The following is a 13,748-nucleotide window of genomic DNA, read 5'->3' as shown; positions in this document are numbered from 1 at the left end:
AGCATTCTACAAACAACGTGGCAGGATGTAAGTGGACATAATATTAAATCCTAAAACTAGAAAAGTATAATATTGGTTATAGTTAGGATATGGGAGGAATAAATTCTACCACTAAGTCAGCGTCGTAGGGATCAGACGTATTTATATAAAGTAATATTGACCTTTTGATTATTATTTTTCTCGCCTGAGGTACGAAATTCACGAGCTCTGATTAAATTTGACTCGCGTACTGTTCATTCGAAGGTGATGCATGATTTTCTTCATATTAATTAAGGATGAAACAGTCCCACTCCACCACAACCCAAACCCATGTTGATGGACTTTTGATTCTTGCCACACAACTAAGTAAAGGCATGACGTAGGTAAGTGGGATAGGTGTCATTTTCAAAATTAGGGCAAAGAGGAGAAGGTGGTCCATATATATAGTTCTTGGCTCTTGCAAATCTAAACCTACCGGCCATCAAATAGCAAAGAAATATAGATTTTTGCATATTATTGTACCATGGCACAATCAAGAATCTAGAATCTATCCAAATATCTCAAAGAATTTTCACTTTTCCCCATCTCCTTTTTAATTTCTTAAAATACAATAAACTATTAAGATTATCCAAATCCCACCACCTTCAACGATATCATCATGATCATTTCCCCCCTATATAAATATCCCTTCATAACATCTCCATTACCATCTCAAAACCAACTCTCTAGTCTCTAGCAAATCCAACTTCAAGAAAACAACTTATAAACCCTATATATTTTCATAAATATAAACAAAAAATTCAAATCAAATTAAATAATAATCGATATGGATCGTGTAGTGAAAATTGCATCACAAAAGGCAGTTGTGATATTTAGCAAGAGTTCATGTTGCATGTGTCATGCAATTAAGAGGTTATTTTACGAGCAAGGTGTTAGCCCTATGATTTATGAACTTGATGAAGATATGAATGGACGCGATATGGAGAGATCTCTCCTCAGGTTAGGCTGTAGCCCGGCTGTACCAGCCGTGTTTATTGGTGGTCGATTTGTGGGATCAGCTAACACTGTTATGACACTTCATATCAATGGTTCACTCAAGAAGATGCTTAAAGATGCGGGAGCTCTATGGCTTTAGTGATGAGACACCCTTTGCTTATATATATATACATATAAAGACAACAACAAGGCCTTTCTTTTTTTGGGCCTCTTTTTTTCCTTTTTAAATTTTGTACTTTCTGTCAAACTTCTTCCTTCATGGCTTTTTATTTTTATATAATAGGCCATGATCTTTATGAGAAGTGCTAAATGCTGAATGCAATTTCTCTTTAAAAAATAGAAATGCAACAATGTTTATAAGTGTGTAACACTATCTCTTCTTTATGAATTTCTGTCTTCTTCAATTTGGTTTTCTTAGTTCAATCTGAAACAAAACTTAAAGAAAATAGGGGTGTAGATGATCGGGTGGTTCGGATTTTTCAAATATCAAACCAAACCATTTGTGTCGGATTTTTAAATCTATAAACCAAACCAAACCAATAAAACTCGGATCTTTCAACCTCGGGTTTTTTCGGATTTTTTCGGATTTTTGCGTTTTTTCGGGTTTTTCCAGTAAAGTATTCATACAAACATATAATTTACTTGTACTTCAAATGTTTCTTTAGTCCTACCAAAATACAATTATCTAAGGTGTTTCTTAAGAAAATAACACAAAATATGATATGAGTAATGACACTAGAATATCCAACAAAAAAATAATAATAATGAAATCGCGTTAAGACAAATATTGCAAATTAACAAGTCATAATGAAAATGATCATAATTTAAAAGTACTAAATCATGCTAAAGTAGGTTTAATAAGTATTGGTTACATGACTAAATATTAAAGGAAATTAAAATTAGATTATGTATTTGAATTGTCTAAACCAAAGAACAAATATTCAATATTATTGTCATTATTAGTGTTGAATTGATTTTCTTTTTGCATTAGTATTAATTTGATTTTGATTTAAGCTTTATTATAATTACCAACATTTGTGGACTATAATCTTTATTGAACCATTCAGAATCTAAGTTTCAAACTTGAAATAATATATTAAAAGATAAAAACTATGAAAAAGTATAAGAAATATTTAAAAATTATATCAAAGTAAATATTTTTATGTATAAAATAAATTTTAAAATTATATATATAATGTCGGGTTGGTTTGGTCTCGGGTTGGTTTTTTTAATTAGTTAAAACCAAATCAACCCAAATATAGTCGGGTTTTTTTTTCAATATCATATCAAGTCAAACCAACCACTAGTCAGGTTTTTTTTCTCGATTTGCGGTTTGGTTCGATTTTCGGTTCGATTTTGTACACCCCTATAAGAATATATTAAAAAAATTAAATTTTGTAGTATTTAGTGTACCAAAATGTCTTTTGAATCTTGCGGTCTGAAATATAATGATGTTGAATGTAAAGAGTTACTAATTATAAAAGTGATATTATTTGTTAAGCAAACTAACAAGAAAAGTAAGACAAACAAATCGAAACGAAGAGAGTACAAAATTTTAGTCATGAAAAAAAGAAGAAATTCGAGTGCCTAACAAACTTTGCATGCATGAATTAATCATAATGGTTAGTTTACTCCACGATGTATATAATATAAAGTTATAAACAACACTGTTAGACCATATTTAAAAAGCTACACCACATAGGTTATTATTTTGGTATGTACAAATGATTAGACGAAAAGTTAACCACTTAAACAATGCGTTAATTAACTAATAATTTTTGTAATGATATATCAAGACAGTAATGTGAAGATTCGAAAGTGTGTAAAAACTTGAAGTGACATCTCTCAATATGTATGGCCATCAAAAAATGAACCATTGTAACGTCATTCTGGTGAATGCACATATATTCTCCATGATAACTAAAATAAAGGCCACTTTTAAGTTTATATTCTCACTGTCGTCCCATTAACATATTTAGAACCTTTTTTTTTTCTTTCCTTTTGATTATTTTCTTTGGATAGCATAAAAAGACGTAAAAGGATCACAAATGTCCTTAGCTTAAACTATGAGAAATTGAATTAAAATGTGCTTAGTTAATAGATTGGTCTAAAATTTTCATGTGAGTTTCATTATTAAGCTATGGATTATATGAAAATCCAATTATCTAGGAGCTATTTTAGTGACAGATTAGCTGGGGATTACCGATAAATTTTGTAGCTAATTCTATATCTGCTAGTATTGTTAATGGATGACATTTTTGTTCAATTTCACATAGTTTAAAGACATTTTTTTTTTATCTTTTTCTGGAAAAAATATATATGGAGGGACACTATATTAATTTTCGGCAAGCCATCTAAGTTGTTACCCTAAGTTTATTTTCAACTTTGAAGATCAAACAGATAATTGTTATTTATATAGACAAGAATCAGATGTTTGTCTAAACCTCACCATTAATCCTAAAAAATAAAAAATTTAAAAAGAAATCCTAAGTCAATATTATTAGCCTTGAAAATCAATTTTCCATTAATGTTTCCTAACATCTAATAGATTCTTGACAAAATCATTGTGTTCCTCTTTAGGTCCTTGGCCGGTCAGAGTCCTCTACGATAGCGGAGCAACTCCTATAGGATACAATATACACTAAAAAAGACATCAAATTTGTAATACTATAGATATATATATATATATATTGACAAACAATTTGATGAGTTGGAAAGAAGACTCAAAGATCATTATTTTGTGGGTAATGAAGTACATAACTTTTCATATTATGAGAGATATGATCGTGGATCTAACATTTCCATTAAGGGTTACATTTAGAGGTTCAAAATCAATATATAAACATAAAAATTCTTAAAAGTACCTTAAATATACAACATATTTTTTTGTCGAGGAGGTTCGGGTGAACCCCTCGGCAACCTCTAAGTCCGCCCTTGAATATGATCGATTGAAGTTGATCCTCACCTAATTTTATGCAAAAACTTAATAGATAGAAAAAATTTAAACTCGACTTCACTACAACAAATTTGATTATCAGGGACAAATAATTTCGTCATTTATAAATCATATTTCGTCACTAAAAATCTTGTGAGATGAAAAATAATTCGTCAATCATTTGTCACTAAATGTGTGTCGCTAAAAGTATACAAATACGATTTAGTGCTTTGTCGCTAAAAGTATTATTTAACTACAAAAAGAAAAATCGTCCCCAAATGCTTAAATATTTGTGACAAATTTATTTGTCGTAAAAAGTATATATTTTTGTAGTTAATAGTATGCTATGTCACTAGAAAGGTTATTACTACCGACAAAATTATATCGTCCCTAATTATTTTACTTCAATCAGTGACGACATCAATTGTCTCTAAAGTTATATGTATTTCGTAGTTGAACAAAATCTAGTTTCATCACTAATGACTATATTTTATATAAAAAAATTATTTTGTTCTTAAATGTATTAATTAGGGATAAATTTATTATTATAAAAAAAAGGTCAATGTTCCTATTATCTCCCCATCTCAATTTTTTTTAACCCCTCCCCAAGAGGGGCTCCCACATTATGCTTTCTTGGGGAATCGAACTCACAACCTTAAGGTTGGAAGTGAGGAGTGTTTACCATCCGATCAGCTCTCTCTTGTCTCTCATTTTTATGAGAATTTTAACTTCATTCACTTCTTTCAAATTTAACTTATGTAGAAATAATATACTATATGATTATTTATATACATACACAAATGCATGAAATTCACCACCCACAAATCATTCAAATGTAGATTATATTTTAATTAAACTGTATATTTTTTAAAATATCTTAAAATATATTCAGTACAATTCTTTCATTTTATTTATTTATTTTTATAAATTTTATAAATTATTCAGTACAATTATAAATTTATATAAAATTAAACTTTTGATTTTATTTTAAAAAATTGAATAATTGGTTTAATTCGATCAGTAAATCAATTGTTTTGAAAAAAAACATCGATACCCATAACCATAGTACTTCATCATAATATATTTGAAATCCTAGTTGGTTCATTTCTTTCATTTTTGCTTTCATTTTTTAGTTTATTTCAATTTTCACACTGATAAAAAAATTAATAGAAATTAATGATATATTTCGACCTTTGCAAAGTCTGAATTTAATTTTTAAGTCGGTGTTATCTCTATATAGTTGCTCTACACGTATGTGAAATTACTATTAAATATGTACATATTTCTAGGCAAAAGCAAATAGATCGACTTAGTCTATCCAGTTTACCAATCACAAATCAATAGACACACTCAAAAATTAGCAAAAAGACTTGAGAAATTATTTTTTCTATCGTCTTTATTGATGAAGGTATATCAAATAAAAAACAAAAGTGTTAAACCAACAAGTATTAGCAATATAGGGGTAGAATCGTACCCCACTCACGATACTTATAACATGGAATGTATTTTTCAAAATGATGCATTTTATAATTGCATAATTTAAGAAAATTGATGAATTGAACTTTTTCATTTTTACAAAATCGATCGAATTCGTAAGTTTTAATATTTTTCCTCGCCAATTAACAAATGAACTCTGTCTATATCTTATGAAGCACTTGTATTATTCATTTTGTAGTTGTCACTTGTAATTATGAACAATTGTAGCCAAACAAATTGTATTTAGCTATGAATTTTTTTTGTAGCAAATAGTTGAATTATTTACTACAAATTTTAAGTCGTCGCTATTTAACACCTTACACATATTTTGTGACAATTTTGTTTGTCACTAAATCACAGATTGATTAGAGACAATAAAATCTTTGTCACCAATTATTTATATTATTAGTGACGAAAATAAATGTCATAATTAAATCTAATTTTTTATAACTAAAACTTATAATATTTAACTACGAACTCAAATTTGTCGATATTGTAACAATATATTTTTTTAGATGAAAATTTTTGTGTCCAAAACTTGATAAATTTCAAGACAATTTTTTTTTTGTCATGACATTATTAGTGACAAAATAATGTGTCATTGATAAATTTAAATTCGTGACTAGCACTACTTAACAAATGGCGCCAATTAATTTTTTGGTGGGAAACATTAGTGGACAAAACTTTGCTACGGATTTTTGTGTTTCGTCACTAAAAGTATGTGTCTCATATATTTAAGCACGAAAAGTAATTTTTGTCACTAAAAGCGAACAATTAGTGACGAATTTGATGTCGTAGCTAATAATTTCGTAGCTATTTATCATATTTGTTGTATACAACATAAAATTTTGCCGAGTAGGTTCGGAAGTCCACCCCTGAATATGATCGATTGAAGTTGATCCTCACATAATTTTATGCAAAAACTTAATAGATAGAAAAAAATTAAACTCGACTTAGTGCTAGATCACTCTAATAAGTTAAAGATTCTAGGTCCTAAAATCCTTTATCTTCCCATCTTGTGATGACATTGATTATTTACTCGTTTTCTAGTTTAAAAAGTAATAACATGTCAAAGTTAAAAAGTGTTTAGCATTACATAGGAGATATTAATTTAATCACCCTTATATTACTTTCTTTTCTTGTGAGATTCGACTCCAACTCAGACTTAGGTTCAAAATTATATTTAACAATTATCACCTTATCTTTCTACTTAGAATGCCTAATTGAGTGTGTTCTACAAGTCCTCGTGAAGGATATATAAAGTTGGGAGTAGTGATCTCATTGTTAAGCATATACAATTACAGTAAATTACATTGTTGTCATTTTCACCTAAGGATAATCGATTTTATCGGTTTTAGGTATATATTATGCTCCAATCTTCATATTATACCTCATGTTCATATATAGAGGTGTGGTTGATAATAGAGTATATTTTTAGCAATGATAGATTAGATTTTTATTCTTTAGAACATATTTGTGTAATGGGAGGATTACATTTGATTCTATGGAATAAGTTTATACAATTAGATATGATTTATTAATGCATCTCTTGTAAATATGTACGGATAGATGTTAGAAATGCAGAATAATTAGACAATTTATTCAAATATATATATAGACACTAATTAATTTTGCAAAATGGTGTTAGAGAAGATATGTGTCCCTTCTTGATCATTGTAAAAAAAATGTGTGCACAATATCTTGTGCCACCATACTTTTTTTTTAAAAAAAACAAGACGATGTATCATAACTTAATATGCATCAATACATGTAAGTGGCAGAGCATGACTCTTGTTAATAACGTTTGGGGAAGGGGTTGGGGTTACATTATACACACTACATTCTATTTGAGTACTCAAATGCTTTATTTCATGCAAAAATAAGAGAGTCCATATATATCTATTATTTGAATACGCTTATAACTTGTGATATAAGCTCAAAAAAATAATTTAAAAATTATTTTAATTGAAAAATATTTAAAATAAGCTATCCAAACAAGATCTTAGTACTCAAATCTTGTCTAAGAAAATGGATGGTTTGAGTGGAAGAATGAATTCATAACTTTAATTAGGAATCTATAAAGGATAGGATTTCGGCGACAGCACATTATGTATATATGAATATAAAACTATATAATATAATATAGCTAAGGCTAATAAAAGAACTTGAGGTTCTTGAAACATTATTGTTCTTTTATTCTCTCAAATCAAAGATTACATTGTATTCTCAGTAATTATTATTCAGCATTTTACTTCTCTTTTAATATTCCTAACTTTGATGTTTTCTTATATACCTTCCAGTTTTAGAATAGATCTTAATCAACTTTGATATGGAATTAAAAGCCTAATCTTACAAATTTTATCTTTTATTCAACTTTATATGATTTTAAATTGAATGTAAAAGATATATATCGAGAGAATTTCAAATTAGCTATTGTTATAGTGGTAAATCCAAAATTTAGATGTTATGTATTAGAAATCCTTCTCTACCTCTATTTATACTTATATTTTGTTCATATATACGGAGAGACGTATTCAGGATTTCGAAATGATGGGTGCATTATTACAAAAAAAGGTTGATTTAAGATATAAATTTGATCGGTTCGACATTTAGATTTTTATTACTGAAAACCATTCAAATTAATATTGTAGGTCCAAAATTAATTAAAATGTCAAAATGTTACCAATAACCATTTAGAGAGGTGTTATCTAATTTTAGAAAGAAAAATAAAACAAGATGAATATAAAATTCAAATTTATAACCTCACATAGAGAGGTGCACCCAGTCATCATAACATTATATGATACTCCGAGTATGGGTTCATACATCTATATTTTAATATTTTTAAAAAATATAACACTACTATATATGATCTCGAGAGGGGAACATGGGTTCACGTGAACCCGGTGACCCCTCCTTAGATACGCCTACCCAAATTTAGTATTGAATTCTGTCAAATTCACGTAACTTCCTGAAGTTCTTCTACATGCTTTAAGAAAAACAATTAATGTTTAATTTCATCAGATCTATAAATTTTCATTCTAGTGTGGTGTTTGAAGATAAAATTAAATAATTAAAGTAGTGTACCCACGGAAATATAGTTTAAGCTTTCAGATAAGATAGTCGATCACCAGAAAATATTTTGGGATTGTAGTATTAGAGGTACTGTTGGCTACGTATTGTCAGAATATTAGCTCGTAAAAATTTATTTCTCAACAACATTACTTTTGAAAGAAGATAAAGAAAAGTGATGATAAATTACTTATCATGAAAAACATACACATGATCAAACTCAATTTCAACAAGAAACTACCACGTTGTTTAGGCAAATTTTGAGGTGTGTCAAACACTTGTCTATTGCAAAGAATCTATTTTAACTTTAGTTTATTCGTCTTATCAGAATTGCATGATGATGAAATGACAAAAAGAAGAAATAGAACACTACAAAAGTTATTACACACTTGTAACATCAACTAGACATATATATCTAGGGCAGAGATAGGTGAGGGTTCGCGGATTTGGATGAATCCATCAGTCTTTTCGTAGATCATGTATTGTGTTAGAAAATTAAATAAATGTATATGTATATTAACTTGTGAACCCCTTGACAAAATTGATGACAACTTAGTGCTAAGGAAGGGGCGGTGAAAATGTTTTCCACACTAGTGTTGTGGCCTGTGGATTTTTAAACCCCACTATCAACAAAAGTTTCTCTTTTCTTTTTAAGGAAGCATGTTTTGCGATATTTTTCTCTTCTATCCTGAAATTTAAAACTCTTAAACTCTGAATCTTGACTTTGCCTCCGTATATTAGATAAATAAAAATGAGAGAGAATATTAATGTGTGTGTTACAATATACAAAAATATTCTTTTTGAGTATTTTTCGCCGCATGCAATTCTAACAGTGACACAAATTTGATATTTGAGCATAGCGTAGAGGTCCTAATATTTTTCAGATTCTAATGCTTTTCTTAATAAAAAAAAAACCTTTCTAAAAAGTTGGCATGCCCCACTACTCTTATTTTAGAAAGAAAGAGGGAAAAAAAAATTCCTTTTCTTGCTAGGGATCAAATTAGTGTTTACAATTGATCCACGATTACTAGTGATTCCAACTTTGTGCACTAATTTGTACCGTGCACAACCTACTTATTTTTTTAATAATGCTATCTAGTCATGTCGGATTTATTTGGAATAGGTATGTAGTTTGATTGACTAATGATATTTTAATAATTCACTCTCTCTGCTCTTTTTCTCCATTATATATATTTTGTATATTAAGTTGACTTTGTTCATTTTTTTTAATATTACTCTTGATTTTCTACTCATACACTTGGTAAATTAAGTCAACACAACCTTGTTCAATATTTTCATCTGTAACGAAGTTTGTAACACTACTAATCATTAATTATATGGAAGCATTACTCAAATGCATATCTTATTTTATCGTAATCTCTAAAATTCTCTGTCATTTTAAAAAAATTCAAAAATCTCCTCTCAAATACACCACACTCTCCTCTCGTTGATACATCCCTATCTGCCTCTCGGATACATCCCTCCCCTCTCAGATGCATCTCTCCTCCCTCTGATGCATCCCTCCCCTATGTATACGGATGTTGTATCCCCTCTCTAATACATCTCTTCCCTCTCAGATATATCCCTCTCCTATGTATCTGGATGTCTAATGTATCCGGAAGTCCAGTGATGTATTCAGAATCCATAAATTTTAAATGATTTTTGTAATTTGAAAAAATAGTAGGAAAATAATGTAATTAACTTTTAACATTGTGAGATTTATGTAAATTATACAAAAATTAAGTAATTAAATTACATAATTACACAACTTAAGATATTATAATCTCTAAAATTTCCTATCATTTAAAAAAATTACAAAAAAACCTCTCTCGGATTCATCTCTAGCCTATCTCAGATACATTCCTCCCCTTTTAGATATACCACCATCCCCTCTTGAATGCATCCCTCATTACGTAATGTATCATTTGCAATGTATTGAACAACCAATAATGTATCTGAGAGCAATAAAAAATTCAGAACTTTTATAATTGAGGAGACTTCCGAGATAGAATGTAATTAGTAAAAATTAGGCAAATGACATAGTATAAGAAAGAAATTACTTCCTTTCCCTACTCTTTCATTAATTACCAAAAATCCCTTTTTTTTAGTGTTTTTCGGATACATAATATAGTAGTGTGGATACTTAATATAGCAGCGCGGATACTTTAATTAATAACGGGCGGATACTTAAATGATTAAGTTGTTAGCAGCACGGATACTTAATTAACGGGCGGATGCATAATATAGCAGCACAAATACTTAATTAACGGGCGGATGCATAATATAGCAGCACAGATACTTTAATTAATAACGGGCGGATACTTAAATTATTAAGTTGTTAGCAGCATAGATACTTAATTAACGGGCAGATGCATAATATAGCAGCGCAGATACTTTAATTAATAACAGGCGGATACTTAAACTAATAAAGTATCCGGTTAAGTTGAATTGGGAGAAAATAAGGGATTTTTGTATTTTAGTAAAAGAGTAGGGAAATATTGAGAATAGGTAAAAAAGTGTTGTGTATTTAAGTAATATTTCCATATAATTAACCCCCAAATGTATGAGATTTGTACTTTACAATCTCTAATTGGGATTCATATAAGCCCATATTTATTTTAGTTAGGCCTCGTTGTAATTAAGATTCATACAAGCCCATTTTCATTTGGGTAAATTAGACAAAATGTCATTAGGTTATATTTCTTATATAAAAAAGAGCAACTTTCACATATAGCAAACAAAATATCCTATTTGTATGCTATAGCAAAGTTTGCATAATTGCGCTCCATAGCAAACAAATATATGTATAATTTCGCTATACATATACAATTGAAAGTTATGTCTATTTCGCTATACATATATACAAAAAAAAAAGCAATTGTATAATTCGTTGGCTCCTCTTCAGATTTGTATAATTTCCCTGGCTGGCCATTTGTATAAATTGTTGTTAGCCTCTCGTTTGTATAGATCGTTGACAAAAATATTTGTATATCAAAAATCGCTCTCTTTCGCTCTATACAAACATAAATTATACATTATATTTGTATAATCTGTGTTTGTATAAAACGAGAAAGAGAAAAAGGCAAAAGAGAATTGGGCAGTGAAATATTGTATTGTATAATTATAAGTGTATAAGACAAATATATATGTATTTATTTGCATGTGTATATACAATTTTCTTTCGCTTTATACAAATATAAATTATACTTTATACAAACATAAAATTTACATTATATTGTATAATCTGGGTTTGTATAAAACGAGAAAGAGAGAAAGGCAAAAGAGAACTGGGCAGGAGCATATTTTTATTGTATAATTATAAGTGTATAGGACGAATATATATGTATTTGCATGTGTATATACAATTTTCTCTCGCTTTATACAAACAGAAACACAATTTATACAATTCTATTGTATAAAGCGAGAGAGGCGAGCACAGAGGGAGCGAGCGAGAAAGGGAGAGTTTGGAGGGAGAGGCGCGACTGACAAACGTTTGCTACGAGGCGCAATTAAATCAAATAGTAGCTACTCCATTTATTTTAGATTATAAGTTTGTCATTCTGTACAATTATCCCAATAAAAAATAGTCCACTTAAATAAGCCCTTTATTTTTCCCTTTTATTATAACAAATGGTCATTCGGCACTTTTGCTTTACAAAATTTGGCCCGTCTTCTTCTGCATCTTCTTGCTTCTTTTTATTTCTTCTTCTTTTCTTTCTTTAAAAGAAAAAATTATTGTACCATAAATGTGAATTGTTTCAAGGAATTATATATTAAAAGATTTAAAACATCGAAAGGATTTCATAACTAAAATTTGGGACAATTTAGAAGTAATTTTGAATTGATCGAGATTGAATAGTCAATATATACTTCATGTATAGTCAATGTATACTTCATTTATAGTTAAACTATATTCAGTTTTTTGAGTGTATCATAATATACCGTCTGTGTATAGGTCTTGTATAAGTAAACTATATTGTATAACCAGTCTCTACTTTCTATGACTTTTGGCAACCTATAATGTATACTTTCTATGACTTTTGACTATTTTTTATGTAAATAAAACATGACTATATTTATTGTAAGCTAATTACTTTATTATATATATATATATATATATAATATTTGAAAATAGCCCCATTTTATTTTGGTTAGGTCTCATTGTTGACCTAATCTTGGTCCATTCAACACATTCTAATATTAAAGACACAAAAATATGTAAAAGGACCTATAAAACTCAAGTAAAAGACATTGAATGTGTTCTCATTTCAAAATAAATAAAGTAGTCCTATAAAAAAGCTTCATAACAAAGACAGTTTCATACTTAAGGAATTTGAATCCGAAATATCTAATTAAGGATATCATTTTACAACAACCCTGGTTGATATAGTATGAGTTTGTTACTTATTGGTATATATATATATATATATATATATATATATATATATATATATATATATATATATATTTAATTTGCATTCTACTATGTTTAGTATAGAGGGTTTGCCAAGCGAGTGTAATGACTTATTAGGTGTCTTACCATGATCTAAGTGTCAGAGTTAGGTGACAAAAGATAATTAATAAATGTTTCAATTATGAATCTATTTATTTTATACCAACTTATATATATGAATGTAATTGAAATTTATGAATTGTTGCACTTTTTAAATACTCTCTCCATTCAGTTTTAGTTGTTATGCATAGTTTTCTTTTTTAGAATCAAACAAATAAAAAATTTGACTAATATTTTACGATATATTTTTTCATCATATTGATATGCAAAAAATTTACAATTTATAGTATTTTTCGTATAGTTTTGGAATATCTAATTTTTTTTGTTTAAAATATTAAATTAATGTAATCTAATTTAACTTTAAAAATTAGTCAAATTTGTTAGGGTTTTGCCCTGATTTTCTTACCTTATTTGAAATTTATTTTTTCCTTAAAGAAAAGTCAAAGTATTATCATAAATGCTTGAACTTTTTCTAAAAGGAAAATATAATTTTCTTCCATATTTGGTTTATTCTTTCCTTAGAGGAAATGTTTGGAGATCTATAAATTGAAGATCCCTATTCTCATAGCATAACACAATAGAATCCACAATGTAGTCATTTAGTGAGTTTTGTTTATGGAGAGATTTAATCTCTCAACAATTTTAATATTTTTTCTTTATATTAGTTTTCATATTAATAATATTATGTTTTAGTATTACTTTATTTGTCATCTAATTTATCACCGTCTTGATTGAAATTGTAAGCTTCTGCATGACGCCCTAATCACCCTTCATAAC

General features: G+C 28.5%; 1 protein-coding gene across 1 annotated transcript; it reads left to right on the top strand.

Annotated features, from left to right (window-relative positions):
- Nucleotides 1-766: 766 nt before the first annotated feature.
- On the top strand, nt 767-1,346 carry LOC125812294 (monothiol glutaredoxin-S10-like). Its single transcript, XM_049491804.1, has one exon. The coding sequence runs from the start codon at nt 806-808 to the stop codon at nt 1,112-1,114; it is 309 nt and encodes a 102-aa protein (XP_049347761.1). The 5' UTR covers nt 767-805; the 3' UTR covers nt 1,115-1,346.
- Nucleotides 1,347-13,748: the final 12,402 nt, after the last annotated feature.

This window comes from Solanum verrucosum, unplaced genomic scaffold (genome assembly GCF_900185275.1).
Source record: "Solanum verrucosum unplaced genomic scaffold, falcon-dt-bn FXZP01000115.1, whole genome shotgun sequence".
Lineage (NCBI taxonomy): Eukaryota > Viridiplantae > Streptophyta > Magnoliopsida > Solanales > Solanaceae > Solanum > Solanum verrucosum.
This window is presented reverse-complemented; position numbering and strand designations above follow the sequence as displayed.

Excerpts from the sequence above, each read along its gene's own strand:
- LOC125812294 (XM_049491804.1), top strand. The coding sequence starts at position 806 with ATGGATCGTGTAGTGAAAATTGCATCACAAAAGGCAGTTGTGATATTT.